Genomic DNA, 23,327 nt, shown 5'->3' with positions numbered 1-23,327 from the left:
AAATTAATGCTGTTCCCCACAAATTGCATGCTTATAGCGCATGGGGTATGACTCATGAAAGCTGCTGAGTGTATCATCATATTCATTCATTCATACTATATTATAAATATGAACACTTTACGTCAAAGTTAATTTACAAATTTACCCATCAAAGATTGAATGACGATTTTACCCTTAAATTAAAAAAATATTCAAACAATATTTATGTACAAAGAGGTAAATATACATTCCAATGAAAATAAAAAATAAATAAAAATTTAAATTAGAATGGGGATCCATTAAGATGACCAACTTTTAATAAGGCCTTATTAATGGGGATCCATTAATAAGGACTTCTTCGAAATTGTCTATGCAAACTTGAGTATTTTATTTATTATTCTACATTCAAAATTGTATAGCAATTATATTAAAAAAACTATTGTTGCTCAATTCATTACCGATGACCGTGAGCCTAGTTCTATTATATAAATATAAGCATTTCGTGGTAACTGACATTCAAGTTACTAGAGTCTCTTTTGCTTGCTACCGTAAAAGCACTAAATAATATAAATGTATCTGGCACCTTTGGAGTTTGTAAAACTTTTAGTATTCTTAATTAATTAATTAATTAATTATGCCACTTATACATTATGAACTCAATTCATGAAACTTTTGAGAAGAGAAAATACAAATCGAAATACAAATGGTCACAAAGCTCTCCCTGAATATATTGCTACTTTTGTTGCAGTTGCGTCTCCGTCCTCTTGATAGAGAGACATCAAAGCTCTCCCTGAATATATTACTACTTTTGTTGTGGTTGCGTCTTCGTCCTCTTGATAGAGAGACATCAGATGATACCAGTATAATGCATCAAGGAGCTGAAAGTTGTGTATCATCCAAGACGTGCGCGGAGATGATAATATACTATAAGCTATGGGCTCAAAGAAGTTTTGATATTTATGCTTGCTAAGTCAGGAAATATTTTCCAGTTCTTTTTTTTAAGAATAAGTGCACAATCCGTGTTTATAAGAGTAATGTGGGGTTTTCAGATGGGAATGAATTCAGAGCTCAGGTTTTTTATTTGTTATCAGAATTCTTTAAGTTTTACTCGACGAAAGTTCTTTTGAAATTTGGAATAAATTGGTTGAGGACAAAACTTGAAATTGAAAAGTAGAGGTAGTAATGTGTTTGATAACAAATAGTTTATATCAACAAGGGTTGTGGGGAATTAATAATTTATTCGTCCTTAACTATAGCTCTCGAGCCTTGTATGGAGTCGATAACAAATAGTTTAGCCAATTTATTTAATTTGCCAGAAGAAATGTAGTATATAATGATATGACGTAGAACTAATTAACTGATGACATCCAAACAAATGTTCTTGTGGAAGAATTTAGCCTCTGTCATACTAAACCATAATTAAGAATGAACTATTGGATATCTACTCATTCTTTTTTAGTTATTCACGACTTGGTATGTTTTTATCGCAAGTCAAGATTCTTTCTCCCTATGTGTGTTGCTCATATAGGTCGTATTATTGCATATTCTTTATTAATATGAATAATTTGACTGCACAAATAATTATATTACTAATAGTACAGAATAATCTACATTTAGGAAAAGAAGATGAAAATGGACAAAAAAGAAACAAAGTTTGAGACCATTTATAAATGCAATGTGGTTGCCACAATTTTTAGCCATCTATATATCATCTCTCTTTTTTTTTTGTGTGTGCACGCTTAATTTAGCCAGTCAATTAGGGTATTTGAATTGGCTTTTAAGATGGTCAAATCAACTTTTAAGCTGTTTTTAGCTTTTCTCAGTGTTTGACAGTTAAAAATTGCTTAAAATTAAAAAGCAATGCCCAGCTTATTGTTTTTGGCTTAAAAGCTATTTCTACTGAAAAGCCACTTTTTAAGTCAATCCAAACGGGCTCTAAATCAGGCTGAGAGATAGAGAGTTTTTGTCTTTCTTAACTAACTTGTTTGAGTAGAAGAAAATGACCCTAACGATCTCCTATATTAATTTTATAGATGTCCTATATTATTTTAACAGATATTTTATGAAAAGATATTATAATTAAAATAATACACACGTTATATTAGAACTTTATACTAAAAAAGTATCGTCCCATATTAGAACTTTATACTTTTAACACATGATACACACGTGCAACGCACGTGATCAAAGACTAGTTCTTTCATAATCACATGCAGGGCGGGGCTACAGTGCCAGAAGCGGGTTCGGCCGAATCCAGTAGCTTTGGTCGAAATATGTATTTGTCTTAAAATATTCATTAAATATATATAAATTATTAATTTAAAACCCAGTAACTTAAAATGATTAGAATTCCGAACCTATAAGCTTGAAATCCTGATTCAGCAGCCTCTGATCACATGGCGTGTGTATTATTATTAGTCAATGTTGACCGTTGAACCACATTGGAGTTCCTTTCTTTGAATATTATCAAATATAGTTGTCAATAACATACTCTCAATGGTTGATGGTTGAATAAGATTAGATTAGTCTCCCTAAATTCGTTGTCGAATGATTCATCGATAGAATTAGGCTTAGGTCTATGAAAATTTCTTGTGATTTCCCTTCTTTCTTCGACGAAGGCATACACGCATCGATAGGGAACCCAAATTTTTCATTGTGAAGCCTCAGCTTCGACTTTTGGTATATAATCGTTTTTTAATAGGGATCGCTTTAACCCTAATATGAAATTTCTCAATGTGTATCCGAATGTAATCGTACCCCAGTGCGACTATTTTGGTCATGATTCATGAGGCTACAATTCAACCAGTATACCACCACGACTTATGGTAATACTTGTAAGATACGTGTAGATTTAAAAAAAGACTTGGTCTATCTAGTTATCTTTTTAAATTCCTTTTTTTAACTCTTAGGAGAATGAGAAACTATTATCTTTTTCTTTTTTGTTTCTTTTCGTCTTTTCTAGGTAGTTTACATAAAGCAAATGACATATGAGAAATAAGCCTCTAAAAATGACTTGGGGATGTGATATTTTAAGATTTCCTGTATTTTTATGTCAATCCAAAGAAAATTTGATACATATTTGGTTTATCCATTGACTTGTTATATGAGGTTCAAGAAAGTAGAAGGAAAAATTCCATGCTTAGACTTTATATATGGGGAGAATTGAGAAGGAATATGTGTTCATATAAGTTAAATATTTTAGCAGTCTAATTTGAAGGGAATGCAAAAACTCCCAATTGAACAAGCAGTTGACAAATAGAAGTTTATTTGACCAAGCCTTGGCATTAACGTGATAGTTTGTTTTCATATGTAAGTTAAAAGCGCACTCCGTTGCATAAAGTATTTCATATCCACACAGAGTCAGGAGAAGGGCTGCACCTCAAAGGTATGATGTAGACATCCTACCATTTACACTAGCGGCTGCTTCCAGAGCTCGAATCCTTAACCTATAGGTCATACGAAAACAACTTCGGTGCGTAAAGTATTCACGTAGGGTCCGGGGAAGGGTCGTACCTCAAGAGGTGTGATGTATACATCCTACCCTTTGCACTAGCGGTTGCTTCCACAGCTCGAATCCGTGACCTATAGGTCATACGAAAATAACTTCGGTGCATAAAGTATTTCATATTTACGCAGGGTCTGGGGAAGGGCTGCACCTCAAGGGGTGTGATGTAGACAGTCTTCCCTTTTCACTAATGGCTACTTCCACAGCTCGAATCCATGACCTATAGGTCACATGAAAACAACTTCGATGCATAAAGTATTTTATATTCACGCAGGGATCTGGGGAAGGGTTGCACTTCAAGGGGTGTGATGTAGACAGCCTACCCTTTTCACTAGCAGTTGCTTCCACAATTCGAATCCGTGACCTATAGGTCACACAAAAACTACTGTAGTGCATGAAGTATTCCATATTCACGCAGGTCTAGGGAAGGGCCGCACCTCAAGAGGTGTGATGTAGACAACCTACCCTTTACACTAGCGGCTGCTTCCACAGCTTGAATCTGTGACCTATAGGTCACACGAAAACAACTTCGATACAGAAAGTATTCCATATTCACGCAGGGTCTGGGAGGGACCGCACCTCAAGGAGTGTGATGTAGACAGCCTACCCTTTTCACTAATGGATGCTTCCACAGCTTGAATCCGTAAACTATAGGTCACACGAAAATAACTTTATCGTTGTTCCAAGATTCCCTTACTTGTTTTCACATGTAAGTTGTACCAACTAAATTAATGTTATATGTGACTTCACATTGTTTTATGCAATTAAGTAAAGAGTACTTCAGCAGTGCCACACTAAAATATAAACCAGAAACATAGAGTATTCAATGATGACTCCTTGCATCGTCAGAACCTCAACTTTTGTTGTACAAACAACGAATTAATAACTCATGTACATTGAACAATATACCACAACCACCCAACAACTTGGATTTAATGTCATGTTTATTTATTTGTTGTATGCAATGCATTTCAAGTGTATCAACTGTCAATCAAATTGTGTAACTGACAACTTGAAATCATTTTTTTTCTTTTTCTTAGCTAAAAAATAAGGCTACACAAACTTACATGCGCGGAGTCCGAGAAAAGTCCGGACCACAAAGATCTATTGTACGCAGTCTTACCCTGTATTTCCGCAAGAGACTATTTTCACAGCTTGAACCCGCGTGACCTTCTGGTCACAACACTCTCATAAAGAAAAAGATTTCAAGACTTCCCAGTTTATAATTCATGTTTCCATGCAAAAAAAGAAAAGAAAAAAAAGCAAGAACACAAAATTAAGAACTCAAATAAACTACAAAATGCCAAAGAAGTTTAAGAATTAGGAAATGAAAAACAAAAGGCTACTGCAAAATTTGGAGCAGCATTACTGCCTCAGGTCTGTCTTAGACACTAGATGATAATGGTAGTTAAAAGACTAATTTCTATGGAATGGTGTGGACACTATAACATGGTTACTCTTTCTGCTTAAAGCTCCAGCCACAAACATAAGTTTTTCAGAGGAGATCAGCAACATTTGAGGGGAGTTCTTCGATTATCACGTTGTAAAACTTCTGAATATCGAACAACATTCTTTCGTCGTCTGTTGTCACAAAGTTGATAGCAACTCCTTTCCTTCCAAACCTTCCACTTCTTCCAATACGATGGAGATAATTCTCTGGCTGAGTCGGGAGATCATAGTTGATCACAAGTGATACTTGTTGTACATCTATACCACGAGCCAACAGATCGGTTGTGATAAGGACACGAGAAGAACCAGAGCGAAACTCGCGCATGATTATGTCCCTAGTGTTCTGGTCCATATCTCCATGTGTAGCTGAGACTGTGTGATCACGGCTTCGCATTTTGTCTGTTAACCAATCAACCTTGCGCCTGGTGTTCACAAATATGACACTCTGTGTAATTGCTAGCGTCTCGTATAGATCGCAGAGTGTCTCGAGCTTCCATTCCTCCTTATCAACATTGACATAAAACTGTTTGATACCCTCAAGTGTCAATTCATCGCGTTTAACCAAGATTCTCACGGGCTTATTCATGAACTTTCTTGTGATGTCAAGGGCTTCTGGTGGCATGGTCGCAGAAAACACTCCGACTTGGACTTTTGTAGGCAGCATCTGAAAAATATCATATATCTACCAGTATAGACACATGAAAAAAGAATCAAAATTAGCAGTTTCTCAAAGTCCGCATAAAATCAAATAAGAGGGAAACTATGATCAACTCTGTATATTTACTCTTTATATAATGGCCTTCGGAACTAAATAAATGGGAGGGGTACTCAGTGCCGCCCCAATGACACAAATGGTAAAAAAAACTTCAATTTCTAATTCCCAACAATGATTAAAATGACTGGTCGACAGAGTACAAGAACATCTAACATGATCTAAATTTGGATTTCTATATTGGTTGCTCCAAAGAACTAATTCCAGATATTCTCAAATTGGCAAACCTAGTAGACCTCGGACCTGAACTTGTTCAAACACAGTTATAGTTATAAGGTGTAAAATGCATTACTACAGAGGTTGAAGTACCTGATCCTTAAAACCACGTGACAGCATTTCATCAGCCTCGTCTAGCACAAACATTCTGAGGTAATCAGGACGGAGAGACTGTCTTCGCAGCATGTCAAACACACGTCCAGGGGTGCCAACAATAACATGAACACCAGCTGCGAGAATACGTTGATCCTCCCTGACACTAGTCCCACCTACACAAGCATGGACCTTAACCCCAAGGTAGTCACCAAGTGCTCGCATCACCTTCTCAATCTGTTGAGCAAGTTCACGAGTAGGTGCTAACACCAACGCTTGACATTGAACTAAACCATAATCAAGCTGCTGCAAAATTCCAGAACAAAAAGTAGCTGTTTTTCCTGTGCCAGACTGAGCCTGCTGAATTACATCAAGTCCCTTGCAAAATGGAACTATACCTCTTTGTTGAATTGCAGAAGGTTTCTCAAAACCTTCAAAAAAAGCATCAAAGATTGCATGCAGCAGAAAAGACCATTAAGATGTTGGAATATAAGGTCGCCTCTTCATAATATCATAAGGCACAAAGAGGATGGAAGTGGGAGATAAATATGAAGCACAACTAATATACAGAGAACTCCACTCTTGTGTAACAACATAACAAAATGAGTTTTTATAGGTGCTAAAAGACAATTCTCTCGGCACTACTAAATGCTATCGCACACACGCACCATGAACTTGGCCATCTTGAAAACACAAAAGCATGCATCTAATAGAACAAAAATCTTATCCTTGGAGCCATATGGATAAAATCATACACGTATTATTCAAAATTATTTTTCCAACATTAGAAGCACGGAGTGGGAAAAGGGAAAAGAGGAGAAGGATAATTTTTGAGTTTCAGCACCACTTTGAAGAAACAAAATTAATAAGTTTAAGCGAATTAAATTAAATGGTACTTCTGAACAAGAACCTACTAAAAATCAGCTGGACGCATCGACTTTTTGTGAATAATGGACTGCTTATCAGAATAAAAAGCAAAATCGAAAGAATTTCCGTACTAGAGAAAATTAAAAGGTCTACACACAGTACCATAGGCATAAATGCCCCTGAGAAGGTTCTCTTGCAGACCCATAGCATCAAAACTGTCATAAACTTCGTCATATGATGTAAAGAAATCTTTTCCATCAGCGGCAAGTCTGCACCATATAAGTAATAATAGAGACAAGTGCAAGTTTCAGCCGTTCACTGAGCAAGCAAACAAATATATATAAAAATGGTAATGATTCAAGGAAAAAGCTAATGTTAGTATTGTGCAATGAATCTCATGATAACTTACAAATCGTTCATCTTAGAATCATATTGACGGGCATCAAATTGAGCTCCATCTGGTGCCAAACGTGCCATGACTGTAATGTACGTACTTTATGCATCAGTAAATACTAGTATCGCCCATAGATCAAAATGTTGAACCAATAAGTGAAATAGAATCTCAAAATGATTGATTCTTGTCAACCCTCCCAAAACAAATATGATTCTGTAAACCTTAACAGACAAAAAGAATTTTTGTTACATCGCTCCTATTTTAATGGATCTCACAAACTACACAAAATGGATACTTTTTGCGAACCTTAAACTACAGATCTCATTCATTTCAATAACTATATATCTTCTGAAACTTATCAGAATCTCACAAACACAACAATCAACATGATCAAAAAGAGGAAACATTTCCTCTAATAGTATCTGTCGCGAACAGAACATACAACACTCTGCATTACCACAACTAAGTGCTTTCTCTGCACCCAATGGTGTAGCCACATATAATGAAGGATAATCAGTTGAACACCCTTCATCGTAAAATTGTACTGTATATTTACAAAAAATTATAGTGCATGTATATGAATTAAAAATTACAATTTTTTATACATCTAAATTAAATCTTGAACACACTTAACGAAATGCCTGGTTTCGCCACTGTCTGCACCTAATGAAAAGGTTGATCTTCTCCACTCTCCGATGTTCCAAAGCCAACAAAATAAGATCGACAAGAAATACATCCCAAAACAATGTAAATGAAAGAATTAAAGAGTTTGTAGCAAATTTCTCCATGATTTTCTCAGCGATCAGAAGACAAAACATTCGACAACAAACAGATATAATCCAGAAGGCAACGTTAATTAACAAACAAATGAGATGTAATTAACATGCAAAAATGAAGAAAAAGACAAGATTTAATGAGTTCAAACCTCGGAATGACGATGATAATAACTTTAGCAAAACTGAGAATTAAACAGAAAATTTTCTGTTTGATAGAGCTATCAAGATGGGGTCTGAGTGAGGAGCTGAAGAAACGAGGCAAAAGTCTTTCTAAAAGCATATAAAACGGGTCTGAAGACAGGTGTCAACACAACATTTCATGCAATTCGTTTGCTGTTTTTCCCCCCCACGTAAATAGTGTATTAGTAAAGTTTTACACTAGCGTATAAGTTTGATTAGAGTAAAATTTCTTGACATTGCTCATATTGTATTATAATTTAAACCCATAATTACATCATTAAGATAACGGAAAATGGCCAAATATATCCCGTACTATCAAAAAAGACTTAAATGTACCATTCGTTATATTTTAAGTTTATATATACCCCTGTTGTTATAATATTGGTTCGAATATATTCTTTTCCCGTTAAGTTTGTCCAAAGTGGACATCCAATCCTTCGTGGCACTGATATTTGATGATGTGGATGTCACATGGATTGCCACCTCTCGCCCCATGTGGGTAAAATGGATTAGAGGCGTTGAGGTGGCAATTCATGCATGTGGCATCCACCTCATCAAATATCAGTGTCACGTATGATTCGATGTTCAACTTAGACAAACTTAACAGAAGAAGGTATATTTGAACTAATAGTATTACGGCCGAAGTATATTTGAACCCAAAATATAACGAAATATATATTTAATATTTTCTCATAGTAAAAGAGTATATTTGGCCTTCGGCGCTAAGATAATAACAAATTTACTAACAATCCACGAGAGTTTTCCAAGAGAACACTTGAACTAAAGAGATAAAGGAAAATATTAGAAATCCATTCCCACTAAAAAAAGAAAATAAACGACAGGTCATGAAATATGCATATACCGTACTTTAGCATTTACATAAGGAACTCTAAAAGTATGGTAAAAAACAATAATTAAAGACTTTCTAATTAATAATACACGGTACAATCAAATCTCTCAGTCTCGTTTGTTCTTATATTTTTTGGATATTATAGTGAAGTGCTGTTATAAAGAATATATATTATAACCTAACATAAAAAATTGTTCCAAAGAAAATTTAATCATTATAATGAAGTGTCGTTATAAATGATAACTGTTATAGAGAGGTCTCGACGGCAGAAAGGAAGATAATATCACAAAATGAGGAGTTACTTTCTGAAAAGCTACAGCAAATCCTTCTATTACTACAGCCTACAGCTGGATCAAGTAATTCAATGATTTACATTTCCTTACTGGTTTTTATCATTACCTACCGCTTTATTACCAGGATTTAGAAAGCTTGTTTGAGCTGAATAATTATTTCAATTTATTTTATTATTTTTTCCTATTAACTAGTTATTAATCATAATTAGTGATTATGTATCGAATTAAGAAGTTCTTCCCATTAATTACTAAATATTACATCAATAAGTTTTCTCTTAATTTGGATAATTGGAAATGATTCTCATAATCTAAAGTTCTAAATCAAATTAGTCAGAAGTATTTGATATACTCTCAGATTTGAATGGCATGAAAATGTATGTAATTCTTGCATTTTATGCGACACTCTTATTGTTTTAGTGAGTCGATAGTTTTTTCTTTGACAAGAAGATTTCTTACTTTGTGAAACATTTTAAATTATACAAAATTATGAGTTATATTAGTTTTATGTGAGTTTTAAATACGTAAATTTATTTTAAGTAAATTAAAGAATCACTAAAATGAAATGATTTGGTATTATATATGCCCGAACTTAATGAAATGAATGAATGAAGTACAACATAAGGGAGAAATTCAAAAATAGCCAGATTTATAACTGGTTATTCAAAAATAGGCCAGTTTCAAAAGTAATCGAAATTTAGCCACTTTTCATGTAAAGATAAATCTGAGCGAAAACATTGTTTAAAACCCGGAAAATACGCCAGTACATTATACTGGAATTCCAGTATAAGTATGCTTGAACTCCAGCATATTATACTGGAGTTCCAGCATAATATGATGGAGTTCCAGCATAAGTACACTAGAACTCCAACATAATATACTGGAGTTCCAGCAAGTATAATTGTCCAGTATAATATACTGGAGTTTGGAGCACCGGTGCTCCAGTCTTCAGTATATTATACTGGAGTCAGCAAAGTATACCGGTCCAGCATAATATGCTGGAGTTGATACACAGGTGCACCGAACTCCAGTATATTATGCTGGACTGGTCTCTGTTGCAGAAAAATAGTGGTTATTTTTTATTGACTTCGTAAACGCTGGCTATTTTTGAATGACCAGTCCGAAAACTGGCTATACCGTGCTATTTTTACACAACATAATGGATCCAAGTTCATCCGGCCCAAAAGTAGAATACTGGACAAAGGCCCATTTACAGTTTCCAGATCCAGTTCATAATCGTTGGTTCCTATGCTAGGTGCTCTCTCTCTCTAAAGTAAATCTATTCGATATTTTTTGCCCTCTCAGTCTCAGATGCTCTCAATCAATCACTTTCTGAAACGATAGATCTCGGTCACCCTATTGTATCACTAAACATTGACAAGGTTCGATTTCCAATTTTTTTCTGTATATTCGCATTGATACTTTATCTTTCTTTTTGCGTTTTTAGGGAGAAATTTATTTATTATGATTTAGATCTTACGGAACTGAATTTTTGCTATATTTTGCACCTTTATGCTACCAGTAGACACTGCTTAAGTTTGACTTACTGTTTGTTAGGGTGAATATCGTAATTCAATGGTGAAATTTTGATTTTTTTTTTTGGTTTCCAATATTTCACTACTATTAGATTATGTAAAACTGATTTTAGAACAGTAATGAAAAGTTGATGCTTGATCAGGCTTACGTTGATAATGTGGAATTCAGCTTGGAAAACAGCTTTGCTATCCTCGTCAACAGTTACAATTGAGCTTATTTTATTCTCAGATAGGGAAACTTGAATATGATTTGAAATTATAGTTAAATCATGCATTAATTGATGTGCAAACTCACACGGGAACACATATAACTCAAATAGTGTTTGAAGGGGAGCCTTGGCGTAACTGGTAAAGTTGCTTCCATGTGACCAGGAGGCCACAGGTTCGAGCCGAGTAAAAAGCATCTTGCAGAAATGTAGGGTAATGATGCGTACGATAGGCCCTTGTGGTCCGGTCCTTCCCCGGACTCCGCGCATAGCGGGAGCTTAATGCACCGGGCTGCCCTTTTATTGTTTGTCAGGACGTTTTCTATTCATCTCGAGTAGCAAATACAAGATTCCTTGTTTACTCTTTTCTTTCCAGTATTTTGATTATGATTTCTTTTTTAGTATTTTACGCGTCACAGCAATTAGGAATCAAGAATCTATATCTTTAGATCAAAGAAGGTTCTAGCTGTTGGAATAATGGTATCTTTCTGTGGTATTGTGTTCAGCTCGGTCTCTGTGCATATATAGTTGTGATTATTACGTACATGCATATAGGTCCGAACCCATTTCTCAAGGAAGTAGTGGGTGCAGCAGTACTCTGCATTTTACTGACTTAATGTCCATTATACACCTTCTGCTGTAGTACCTTTATTAGAGCTCATGGACTCTACCCGCATGTATGCCGTAAATCTCGTATGTATTTGCTAATATGTTCTCCATGTTGCTTATGCGTTTTATACTTAGTGCTGGATTTTAATTTATGACGTTATGGCAGAGAATAATATATTGAAGTTGGGAAAATGGCTGACGACAGTAAGGCAACTGAGAACCATAGCGTCACTTCTGATAATAACTTATCTCCAGAGAGCTGTAATGAGGTATCAATTGATTCCTTAGCACGACAGGTGCAAGAATCTCTCTCACTGGCGAAGAAGCATAAGTTTTGGGAGACTCAACCAGTGGGCCAGTTTAAGGATCTTGGAGATACAAGCTTGCCCGAAGGTCCTATTGAACCTCCAACACCCTTATCTGAAGTTAAGCAGGAGCCTTACAATCTTCCTAGTCCATATGAGTGGACCACCTGTGATTTGGACTCCGAAGATATGTGTAATGAGGTCTATGTTCTTCTAACAAACAATTATGTCGAAGATGATGAGAACATGTTTAGGTTCAATTACTCAAAGGAATTTCTTCGATGGGCACTTCATCCTCCGGGTTACTACAAGAGCTGGCACATTGGAGTCAGAGTGAAGACCTCGAAGAAATTGGTTGCTTTTATTACAGGGGTACCGGCAAAGATACGCGCTAGAGATACTGTTGTGGTCATGGCAGAGATAAACTTTCTGTGTGTTCATAAGAAGCTTAGATCAAAAAGACTTGCTCCTGTCATGATAAAGGAGGTCACGAGGAGAGTTCACTTGGAGAATATTTGGCAAGCTGCTTATACAGCTGGGGTGGTCCTTCCGACACCTATATCAACATGTCAATATTGGCATAGATCTTTGAATCCAAAGAAGCTTATCGATGTTGGGTTTTCTAGGCTTGGCCCGAGAATGACAATGAGCCGCACAATAAAGCTTTATAAGTTACCTGATCAGACTGTCACACCTGGGTTCAGAAAGATGGAGCCCCATGATGTTCCCGCCGTTACTCGGTTGCTTAGGAATTACTTGAAGCAGTTTGCAGTTGCACCTGATTTTGATGAAAATGACGTGGAACACTGGCTTCTGCCAAAGGAGGATGTTGTTGACAGCTATCTGGTTGAAAGCCCCGAGACTCATGAAATCACGGACTTCTGTAGTTTTTACACACTTCCTTCATCGATTCTTGGTAATCAGAATTATTCCACTCTGAAGGCTGCTTATTCTTATTACAACGTTTCCACTAAGACTCCATGGATTCAGTTGATGAATGATGCCCTCATTGTGGCAAAGCAAAAGGATTTTGACGTTTTCAACGCCCTAGATGTTATGCATAACGAAACTTTCTTGAAGGAACTTAAGTTTGGCCCTGGTGATGGGAAACTCCACTACTATCTCTACAACTATCGACTAAAGCATGTTTTAAGATCATCAGAACTTGGGCTTGTACTGTTGTAGTTTGTGCACTGAAGATTGTTGGCTGCCTGGGAAGCATTTTTGGTAATATGTGTTCAGTTCTCGCTTTAGCGCCCCCTTAATTGCCCTGTTAAACTTTGTTTGCATCCATGTCTAGATTTAGGCGCCAGTGTGAAACTTCTGAATATAATTTCTTTTTTCCTCTTAATTTAATTGTACTTTATGATGTCTGATCTTCCATGGTTCATCCATTTTTGCTCCCAAGATCATAAGCATTCTTAACTATGGAGAAATAATTTCTTTCTTATCTCTTGTTAATTGTCATCTTTTGCACAATTCCAGAATCTTTTCTTTTCTTGATTTCCCTTTGGAATTTTGAAAGCAATTATATGGAGTATCATATTCAAAGATTGCTAGACTAATGACTGGTCTAATTTTCTTTTGCATATGCTTGGATTGCATATATGAAGAATTCTAGTAGGCTTTTCTATACCGTGAAATATGGACCCAAGAAAAAAGAGAATAATTTATCTACTTTGATTAGAAAATAAGTTCCCTCCAAGTTATTCCCCCTTCCCATTGGAAGAAACAATGCATTTGTGGGGATAACAAGCTGATACTCTGTTAACAAGGCAATCTTAACTTACAGTGCTGTTGATATATAAGGATATAGGGTTTGGGTTGTCATATTTTGATTGGATTGGAAATACTACTTAAGAAACTAAGTCAAAATAGAAATCTTGTTGTGGTTTCTAAACCCTACTAATAGCCTGGTTGGCCAAGCTTCTAAAATTAGCTTATTTTGATAAGTGTTTTTCTCAAAAGTACTTCTGGTAAGAAACAATTTGCTAAATAATTTGAAAAGTACTTCTAAGCAGAAATTTGTGTTTGGCCAAACTTTTAAAAAGTGTTTCTAATAGCCTGTTTGGCTAAGCTTCTTTTAAGGCAAAAACATTTTTTGTTGTTGTCAAAAGTGCTTTTTTTTCTAAAATTAAGGTGTTTGGCCAAGCTTTTGAAAAGAAAAAAGTGCTTTTGAGGAGAAATAGAAGCAGTTTTGGAGAAACAGAAAAAAAGTAGCTTCTCTTCAGTGCACTTTTCTGAAAAGCACTTTTGAGAAAAACACATTTAGAAGCGGTTTTTTAAAGCTTGGCCAAACACTAATTGTTGTTCAGAAGTGTTTTTCAAATTAATTAGTCAAACACAAACTGCTTTTCACCAAAAGTACTTTTGAGAAAAAGCACTTCTCAAAATAAGGTGATTTTTGTAGCTTGGTCATACGGGCTATAAGTGTATTTTTCTCAAAAGTACTAATTCTTCTTTTCCAAAGCTGCTTCTGCTTCTACTCAAAAACAGTTTTTTTTGTTCCGAAAGCTTGGTCAAACAATTCGTACTTTGAAAAAATAAATGCTTTTTGACTTGATGGAACTTGGCCAAACAACCTATATTAGTTTGAAAACTTGAAAGGATTCGTACAAAATCGATGTAGATTTGGTTGTTTCTCATTTGCTTTCAATACAACATAATTATCAAGCGAACAATTCAAACACAATTTATTTTGTTAAACTTTCTCCCAAAAATATTTTTCGAGAAACAAACCAAAGGACTATCTAAACGCACCCTTAGAAAAACAAAATGCGTAGGTTAGTCTTTTGGGCTTGTACCTAATCATGTACAATGTTTTATTACAAGTAATCATGCTTGTTGTTTAACGGAGAAAAAAATATACAGAGCTGGCTGATTCAGTATGCCAGCAAATGTTTCTATTCAACAATATTGTTCCTCACCACTTAAGGGGCAAAGAAAAAGGTCATTTGAAACTCTATGAACAAGAACAAGACAGCTTGTATGGTTATGCCTGAATTGGAATGACTAAAAGATTTTGCATTGGAAAGAGGGGCCAGGAACAACAATGGTTATGTCTCCTTCAACCTATTAGACCCTAATTGCCCTTAACGTTAAATTTAAACCTGAAATTATCCCTATTTTAATAGAAGTTGAAGATGTGAAATACGTGAACTTTAATTACAATGTGACACCTGCTACATAAATTTTATTCCCTTCTCTGTATAGGAAGAACTGTTGACAGAGATGCTCCCAGACACAACTCCCGAGGCATCTTTGTACCATGAATCTTAGGATTCTACCACCACCCACAGATAACCACCCCCATCGCGACCAAAACCCAGCAAAAACCTCCGACCAAGGGCCACCCATGCGCCCTCACGCGCAGCCCTCTTCTGGCGACCTCTCCGCCACGCGTCGACGCGTGAGGAACATTCCAGCCAGATCTCGACCAGCAGCCTTCAGACAACCTGTTCAAGAGGCTATTCCGAGCCTACCCATCGAACTTTTAACAAAATCCGACGACTTTCACTATTTTTCGGCGACGGGGAGGTTTTCTCCGACCAGATTTCAAATTTTCTTCTTCAGTCAGCCTCAACGCGAGGTCTTCGGGACGATCCCTTTTAGAAATGATGGACTCTACTGAGAGAAACTCCTACTTCTCTTTAGAATCTAGAAAATTGGAAAAATATCTTTTATCAAAGCTGCCTCTTGGCCAACCCTAGAACTTGAGGGAAGATGTCATCGAAAGCTCGACGTAGGGCAGAAGCCACACTTCTCACTGTCTGAGGAGCACACTCTCAGGTGCAAGGGTTTCTTGAAATCTTGTCTGATTGGATCTTTCTCCAAATGGGTTGGTTCTCAGAGGCTGTTAGGAATTGGGCAGCAGATGCATGGAACGTTAATGACGGGCTGAAAATAACACAACTGGGGGATACGCAATATCTCTTTCAATTTCTCGACGACTCTTAAGCTTCAGAAATTCTTGTTAGAGGAAATATATGGTTTGATGGGAACTTTTTACATCTAGACAGATGGGTGGAGCACGATGGGTGTCTCGACCATCGTTTCACTAGCGAAACATTGGTGGTCAACATGGTGGGTCTCCCGGTGCATCTTTGGTGCCTTGACCTCTTCAAGAAGATTGGGGAAATCTGTGGGGGCTTCATTGATGTCACTTGCAGCCTACATGATCTATCGCGAGTGAGGATTGTGGTGAGGAAAGGGGGCAGAATCCCTGTCAGTCTCCACTGTGGTGGAAGATGACTACCTGAGTTATAGGGTGTGATTAAGCCCTGAATTTCGCCCTAAGTTTGTGCTTGTGATAGTGGCGGAAGAAAAGGGAAGGTCAAATAGAAGGGAGGGGAGGGCTCACCGGATCAGTGGTCTAAGCCAGAACCAGATGTTAGATCGAGAAGAGACGAGAGGTTTGAATTTGGGAGAAGAAGACAAAATTTCAACAGGAGGGAAAGACGTGAATGAGTTAGTGATGCGGGCTGGAAAGGTAGAATGGGCCGGTCATCTTCTAATTATCCTAGGGACAGGCAAGTTTTTAGCAAGTATAGGTTGGGCCTCCTCACATGGGCCCAACAACTTTTCCCAATTCCATTAGAATTGATCCTAAGGGGCCCAGATTATTTCAAGCTGCGTCTGTTAAGGCTCCTAAGTGTCACACCTCCTTTTTCCGCCCCCGCAAGGGTACAAAGAGTTTTTTCCAATTAAAGGACAATCGAAACGGGATTTATTTATTTATTTCAGAGTCGCCACTTGGGAGATTTAGGGTGTCCCAAGTCACCAATTTTAATCCCGAATCGAGGAAAAGCATGACTCTGTATTACAGTCCGTGAACCAGAAATCCGGATAAGGAATTCTGTTAACCCAGGAGAAGGTGTTAGGCATTCCCGAGTTCCGTAGTTCTAGCACGGTCGCTCAACTGTTATATTCGGCTTGATTATCTGATATAATACGCATTATAAACTTATGTGCAGATTTTATCCTTTAGCCGCTTTTATTATTTTTTATTTATTGTTATTATTTTACGGAGAATTGCAACATTGTGAAAACGTATTTCAAACCACGTCGCAATCAATGCACTCGTGGTTATCGACACATTTCGACTTCGTTGTGATTTGGATTTAGGTTACATAAATGCACACCCATATTTAAGAAAATAATTTGTTAAAGACGCGCCTAGAGCGACTAGCGTATTGTTGATTTGGGAAAGGCCGTAAAATTTCACTAGACGGCCAACTCCGATGTTCTAAATAATTAATACATACATTTGTGAGGGCCCCGCAATCTATACATTTTACTAAGCGAGGCTCATCTCATTTATTTTAAATGGACAAATCTTAAAGTGACTACATTTTTCTATTAAAATTAGTCTCTAAAATGAAGAAAGAAAATCCTAATTAATTACGTTTTTTTTTATTATTTTAAGAAAACATGGATTCTATTGCTAGATTAATACAAATATTGATGAAAAGGAATTTTACTCAAAAAATTCGAAATTATAAATAAAATAAAAATTCGACAACTAATATTCAAAAGAATCAAATATAGCTAGATCAAAACTCAGCATTATTATAAAAAAAAAACTATTGAGATTAATTATTCACAACCATTTGAAACTAGATTTAACCATAATTACTAAAACTTATTAGTTCTTCTAATCTTGCTTGAACTCAAATCATGCCTTAATGCCTAATTTACGAAACTTAATTTAAATTTATGCCTTAGCTAAATTTAGCTACTTGTTCATGATTAACCTACTGTTGATAACCTTGAAACTTCCATAACTAGTGAATTAACCCGTTTTGCCAAACCGATTTATTAAAGACTAACTTATGTTATTTTTCTTATTCCAATTATTATTCAGTAATACATGAAATAGCTTAAATACAATCAATAAAAGGAACAAAGAAAAACGAAATTAAAACTTCAAAATTTCATTCTTCATATGTATTCATGCTTCCACATTATTAGCTTGCAATAGCTAGTATTACAGTCGTGTACCTGGTATTGGAAACAAAAGAAGATGAAGATGAGAATCAGCAGCAGTAATAACAATACAGCACAGCAACAACAGCCCAGCAACAGTAACAACCCAGGAACAGAGTTTGCAAACCGGTGGAGTAGTAATCCCAAAAAAGAAGCTTCAAGCTTCGATGAAACAACAACAATTAATGCTGATTTCAAACAATGAAAGAAAGTAGAAGATTTTTTTTTTCAGTTTTTGTTCTCTCCTTTAGTTTTGAAATTTCTTCAATTTTTCTCTTCTTTTTCTGTTCTGTATTCTCCTTCCTTTTTATTCTCTGTATCTGTTTTTATTCTCTGTCCTCTTTTTTCTGTTAAAATCTTTTTCTGTATTCTCCTCTTTTTCTTGTGTCTCCTCCAAAAAATCTGATCAAGTTCTTTTATTTATATCCCATCCCAAAACCCTTTAATCAATTAATAAACCAACCACTTTCTCCTACCAAACCCATTATCTTCCCACTCATCCCTCACTACATTAAACAAATATATCAACCCCACCCAATTACATCTTGTCCCTCATGCCTAACATAAACAAATACAATATTCCCCTCCACTACATTATGTCTTGTCCCCCATTATATTAAACAATTATATCACCCACACCCCATTACATTTTGTCCCCCATGCTTAACATAAAGAATTATTCAAAATGTTCAATTCCCAAACTACCCCTCCGATCTTATTGCAATTACCATTTTACCCCTGAACGTACTGCAATTTACCAAACTACCCCCATCAGCTATAACCAATAAATTAATCAAACTCAACCAAAATATAGCCAATATGACCAATTTCTACACAAATTCAAACAACAAATCACATGAACACGATTTCTGAACCAATTCAACAACAAATCACATGAACACAAATTGAACAACATCAAATTAATGTGCATAAATCAACCATATTGGGAACCAATCCTGGTTAACTTAGACCAAAAATGGATGAGCAATGAAACAACAATATTAACAACACAATACATGATTCATCAACGAATTAAAAACCAAAATATAAACTCACATTAAATCACTAGATTAAAATGAACTTCAAACCAGATGAACATGAATTAAATCCATTTTAAACAACAAAATATGACGGATTCACATGATTAAACCAACATATTTCCCTATTACAACTAAATTCTTTTAGACAAATAACAAGATCGAAGAAGAAACAATTATGAATTTAAACTTGAATCTAACAACATTAACAATTTCTGAAAAATACATAAAACACATGAAATAAATTGAAGAAATAATTAATTAAATTTCAATTTGAATCTAACAAACATTAAACTAACAATTTCTACCCTAAAAAAATAAAGAAGAACAATAAAACAAACATGAAACAAACTGAAGAAAAATAATAAAACGATAAATACGATTTGGTTAAACAACTAACCGGAACGGAACGACGATAAACTTGATGAGAACAAATCTGTCCGGACACGATTATCGCGCCAAGACTGCCAACGTCCTAACGGATCTTGAATTCAACGACGAACTCACCTTCCTTTTAACCTTGACGAACTTAAAACGACGATCGACGACCTTGACAAAACTTCGAATAAACGAAATGGTGGCAGCGGCACAGCTGAAACAAGATAGCTGCTTGTCGAGCAGTGACAACGCAGCAAAAGCGAGGTGCGTTTGGACGTCACAGAGCTTGGAGTCGACGTTGTAGAAGACGATGAAAGAGGCAGCAAGAAGCAGCTGGTTGAGCAGCGGCAGCAGCAAGAAGCAGAAGCAGCAGTGGACGCAGCAATAGCAGACGTGAAGGGCAGCCGTGGAGGGGTTGTTAGTGTTCGACGAGCAGCTGGGGGGGTGAAGGGGGAGCTGCTCGACGCCTTGGCTTAGTTGTAGCAGAAGCAGCAGGAATTAGCAGCAACACGAAGGGAAGACGACACAGCCATGGCGAAGCTGTAGCAGCAGCATGAAGAAGAAGACGACGCAGCCATGGCGAAGGAGGTGATGAAGCAGTAAGGTGGTCGTTTGGTTGCTGTCGGGGATCACTCAACGTGGGGGGGGGGAGCTGGACGAAAATGGAGCTCGAAGGTGTGTGTGTGAAGGTGAGGCGTGAGGGGGAAGGGCAGCTGCCATGGGAGGTGATGGTGGAGCTTGAAGATGGTGAAGGAGAAGAGAGAAAGAGAAGGGGGGGATGAGTTTAGGGTTTTCTTTTTTTGTTTTATTTTTTATTTTTTTTGAAATGCAAGATAGGGGGTGTTGGGTTATGGATTGGGTCGACCCGGTTTGAAATGGACCGGGTCGTGGGGAAGGTTGGACAATTGTTTGGGCCTGGGATTGGAATTTGAAGAAGTGGCCCAATCCGATTTTTCTTTGTATTTTTGCTCTCTTTTCTTCTTTTATTTTTCTAAAACTAAATTCTAAAAATCCTTAAATTATTATTAAGAACTAAAATAAATTATAAAAGTGCAAATTAACTCCCAATAACAATTAACGCACAATTAAGTAATAATTAAGCATAAAATTGTATATTTGAACATTAAATGCTAAAAATGCAAAAGATGCCTATTTTTGTAATTTTCATTTTTTGTAAAACAAACTTAATTACTAACAATTGTAGAATTAAATCCTACATGCAAAATGCGACATATTTTTGTATTTTTTTATTAATTTAACAAATAAACATGCACAAACAAATACAAATAATTATCCAAAAATGTCACAAAAATTCTCAAAATTGCATACCAAGGAAAATCATTTTATTTTGAATTTTTTGGGAGTAATTCTCATATAGGGAAAAAATCACGTGCTTACAGCTGCCCCTCTTTGCCCGAAGACACGAAGGGTTTTCGTGCAAAGATAAAGTGAGCGAGTTTTGCCCATCCGAGTACTCCGTGTGAAACATTTTTTGAAAAAGATTTGACCGAACCTTTGCTACAGAGGTTTCCTACATATCCTGGGCTGAACAGGAATTAGGTCAATGTAGTTCGGGAAGTTTTGGTAGCTGGGACTACCGTGGGACTGCAAGGTTACTGTTGTTGCATGCTATTATCACTGCTTACCGATCTCCTTGTTACACCGTGCTTAAAAGAAAACAAGACGCTAGGCTAGACTGCAATTTGTTCTTGTTGCCTTGCTTTCTTGTCTGCTTGCGTTTCTTCCGGTGCTTTTCTTCCGAGACTTCTAGCCCTATACCAGTTTTCATCATTTTGTTCGGTCCGATGGGGACATGGCTTTCTTCATTAAGCTTTTCGGCGGTTCCTCTGGGGATACGGCTTTCTTCATCAGATTTGATATGATGGGCATAATTTGATGTTCATATGCCCTTTCTTTCAAAATGTTTTTTCTTCCTTTTGACACATGCACTTGAGTTTGTGCTGGGACCTCTTGTTGCAACCTTCTGCTTCCCGGTGTCACACCTCCTTTTTCCGCGCCCGCGGGGCGCGAGAGAGTTTTTTCCAATTAAAGGACAACCGAAACGGGATTTGTTCATTTATTTCAGAGTCGCCACTTGGGAGATTTAGGGTGTCCCAAGTCACCAATTTTAATCCCGAATCGAGGAAAATAATGACTCTATATTACAGTCTGCGTACCAGAAATCTAGATAAGGAATTCTGTTAACCCGGGAGAAGGTGTTAGGCATTCCCGAGTTCCGTGGTTTTAGCACGGTCGCTCAACTGTTATATTTGGCTTATTTATCTGATTTTTAATACAATATGAACTTATGTGCAAATTTATCTTTTAACCGCTTTATTATTATTGTTTTTACAAGAATGTGAACATCGCTTAAAATATATCTTTGGACTGTGTCATATGAAATGCACCCACAATCCGAAACATATTTTATTTGATGTTTTAGGATTTGGATTTGGGTCGCATGAAATGCACACCCGAGTTTAAGAAAATTAAATTATTAAAGGTGCGCCTAAAGAGACTATCGCGTTATTATTTTGCGGAGGCCGTGAAATTCGCTAAACGACCCTCCTGAATTCTAAGTAATTTTAAACAAGTATTTACTGAGGGCCCCGCAATTTGTATTTTTATTCGGCGAGGCTCATCTCATTCTTATTTTTTTTTTATTATTTTATTATTTTTTTTTATATTTTAAAGGGATGCCATTTTTACGCTTTTAACCATACTAAACCTTACAACTTCTTTACAACTAAAATCTCATAACTTGTTAGAAGTTTAATAAAAAGATTTTTAGCGAATGAGTATTTCGGGAGTAGTAATAACATGTACTAATAATAATTTTTTGAATGAACTAAGCGAAGGAAAGGACGAACAAATTAACGGCAAACTTGTGTCATAGAACAACTAGTCAAACTTAATTAAATGACATCAAATAAACAAGAATCACATAACGCAAAATGAGCAAAAATGCATACGATGAAAACATAAGCAAAAAATTATCATACCAATTTCTATATTGCATTTTTTGAACTTTTGACATAACATTTCCTTATTTAATGCTCGAGGTTTACTAACCTTTGAACCTCAGCAAACTTAGGACGACAAACACGATTCCGACGGAACTCAAGCCGGACCTCTCTGAATGAAGAACAACGACGGAACCTCGGACAGCGCCTCGACGAACCAAAGTCGACCTCGACGGAAAAACAGAAAACTCGGCCAAGCAAGATCGCAGCAACCCACCGCTGCTCGGAAACGCAGCTACGACTGCCTGGCATGCAGCGATAGCTGCTCGTCGGACTGAAAATGGCGGACTGGTTCGTTAGAGCTAGGAGGAGGAGGGGTGGTTGCCGGTGTTTGGTGGTCGAAGGGACTGGGGCTGCGACGGGGTGGGTTGTTGACGTTGGTCGTGGTGCTGGGGTGACAGTGACGGGGGGGTCAGCTGGGTAGGTTTTGGAAGTGGTTTTGAGGCGTCAATGGTGGTTTTGGTCGGTGTCGTTTGGGTGTGTTCGTTGGTGGTGTCGGACGGTGGTGATGGGGTGGTGTTTGGTCGTTGGTTGTGTTGGTCCGGTGCTCGGGGGGGAAAGTCCGGTCAGTAGGGTCGTTTACAGTAGGTGTTTGGACGTTGCGAGGAGGAGGAGGGTCGTCGTGGGTTGAAGAGCGGTGGTCTGTTTGGACAGGAGGAGGAGGTTGGTTGTTTGGACAGGAGGAGGAGGTTGCCGGTGCTGAGGGGGCTGTTCGTTGATGGAGGGGGGCTCCTCTCGTTCTTTCTTTTTTTCGTTTCCTCTTCTTCTTCTTCTTAAGAAGAAGATAAACAGTACATGTTTTCTCTTTTTTTTTTTTTTTTTTCAAATTTTCAAAATCCCTCCCTTTGTCAAATGTGTAGTCCGTGTATTTGGCATGG

At 36.9% G+C, this 23,327-nt stretch overlaps 2 protein-coding genes across 2 annotated transcripts; one reads left to right on the top strand and one right to left on the bottom strand.

Moving 5' to 3' along the window:
- Nucleotides 1-4,774: 4,774 nt before the first annotated feature.
- LOC107821770 (eukaryotic initiation factor 4A-8) lies at nucleotides 4,775-8,246 on the bottom strand. Its single transcript, NM_001326083.1, is given in 5 exon segments — nucleotides 4,775-5,615; nucleotides 6,015-6,445; nucleotides 7,044-7,150; nucleotides 7,291-7,360; nucleotides 8,201-8,246. Coding segments are annotated over 4 exon segments (1,242 nt in total). The 5' UTR covers nucleotides 7,359-7,360; nucleotides 8,201-8,246; the 3' UTR covers nucleotides 4,775-4,979.
- Nucleotides 8,247-10,614: 2,368 nt separating this feature from the next.
- Nucleotides 10,615-13,479, top strand: LOC107821769 (glycylpeptide N-tetradecanoyltransferase 1-like). Its single transcript, XM_016648221.2, has 2 exons — nucleotides 10,615-10,753; nucleotides 11,888-13,479. Exon 2 carries the CDS (start codon nucleotides 11,913-11,915, stop codon nucleotides 13,209-13,211), a length of 1,299 nt encoding a protein of 432 aa, XP_016503707.1. The 5' UTR covers nucleotides 10,615-10,753; nucleotides 11,888-11,912; the 3' UTR covers nucleotides 13,212-13,479.
- Nucleotides 13,480-23,327: the final 9,848 nt, after the last annotated feature.

Source organism: Nicotiana tabacum, chromosome 8, assembly GCF_000715075.1.
Source record: "Nicotiana tabacum cultivar K326 chromosome 8, ASM71507v2, whole genome shotgun sequence".
Taxonomy (NCBI): domain Eukaryota; kingdom Viridiplantae; phylum Streptophyta; class Magnoliopsida; order Solanales; family Solanaceae; genus Nicotiana; species Nicotiana tabacum.
This window is presented reverse-complemented; position numbering and strand designations above follow the sequence as displayed.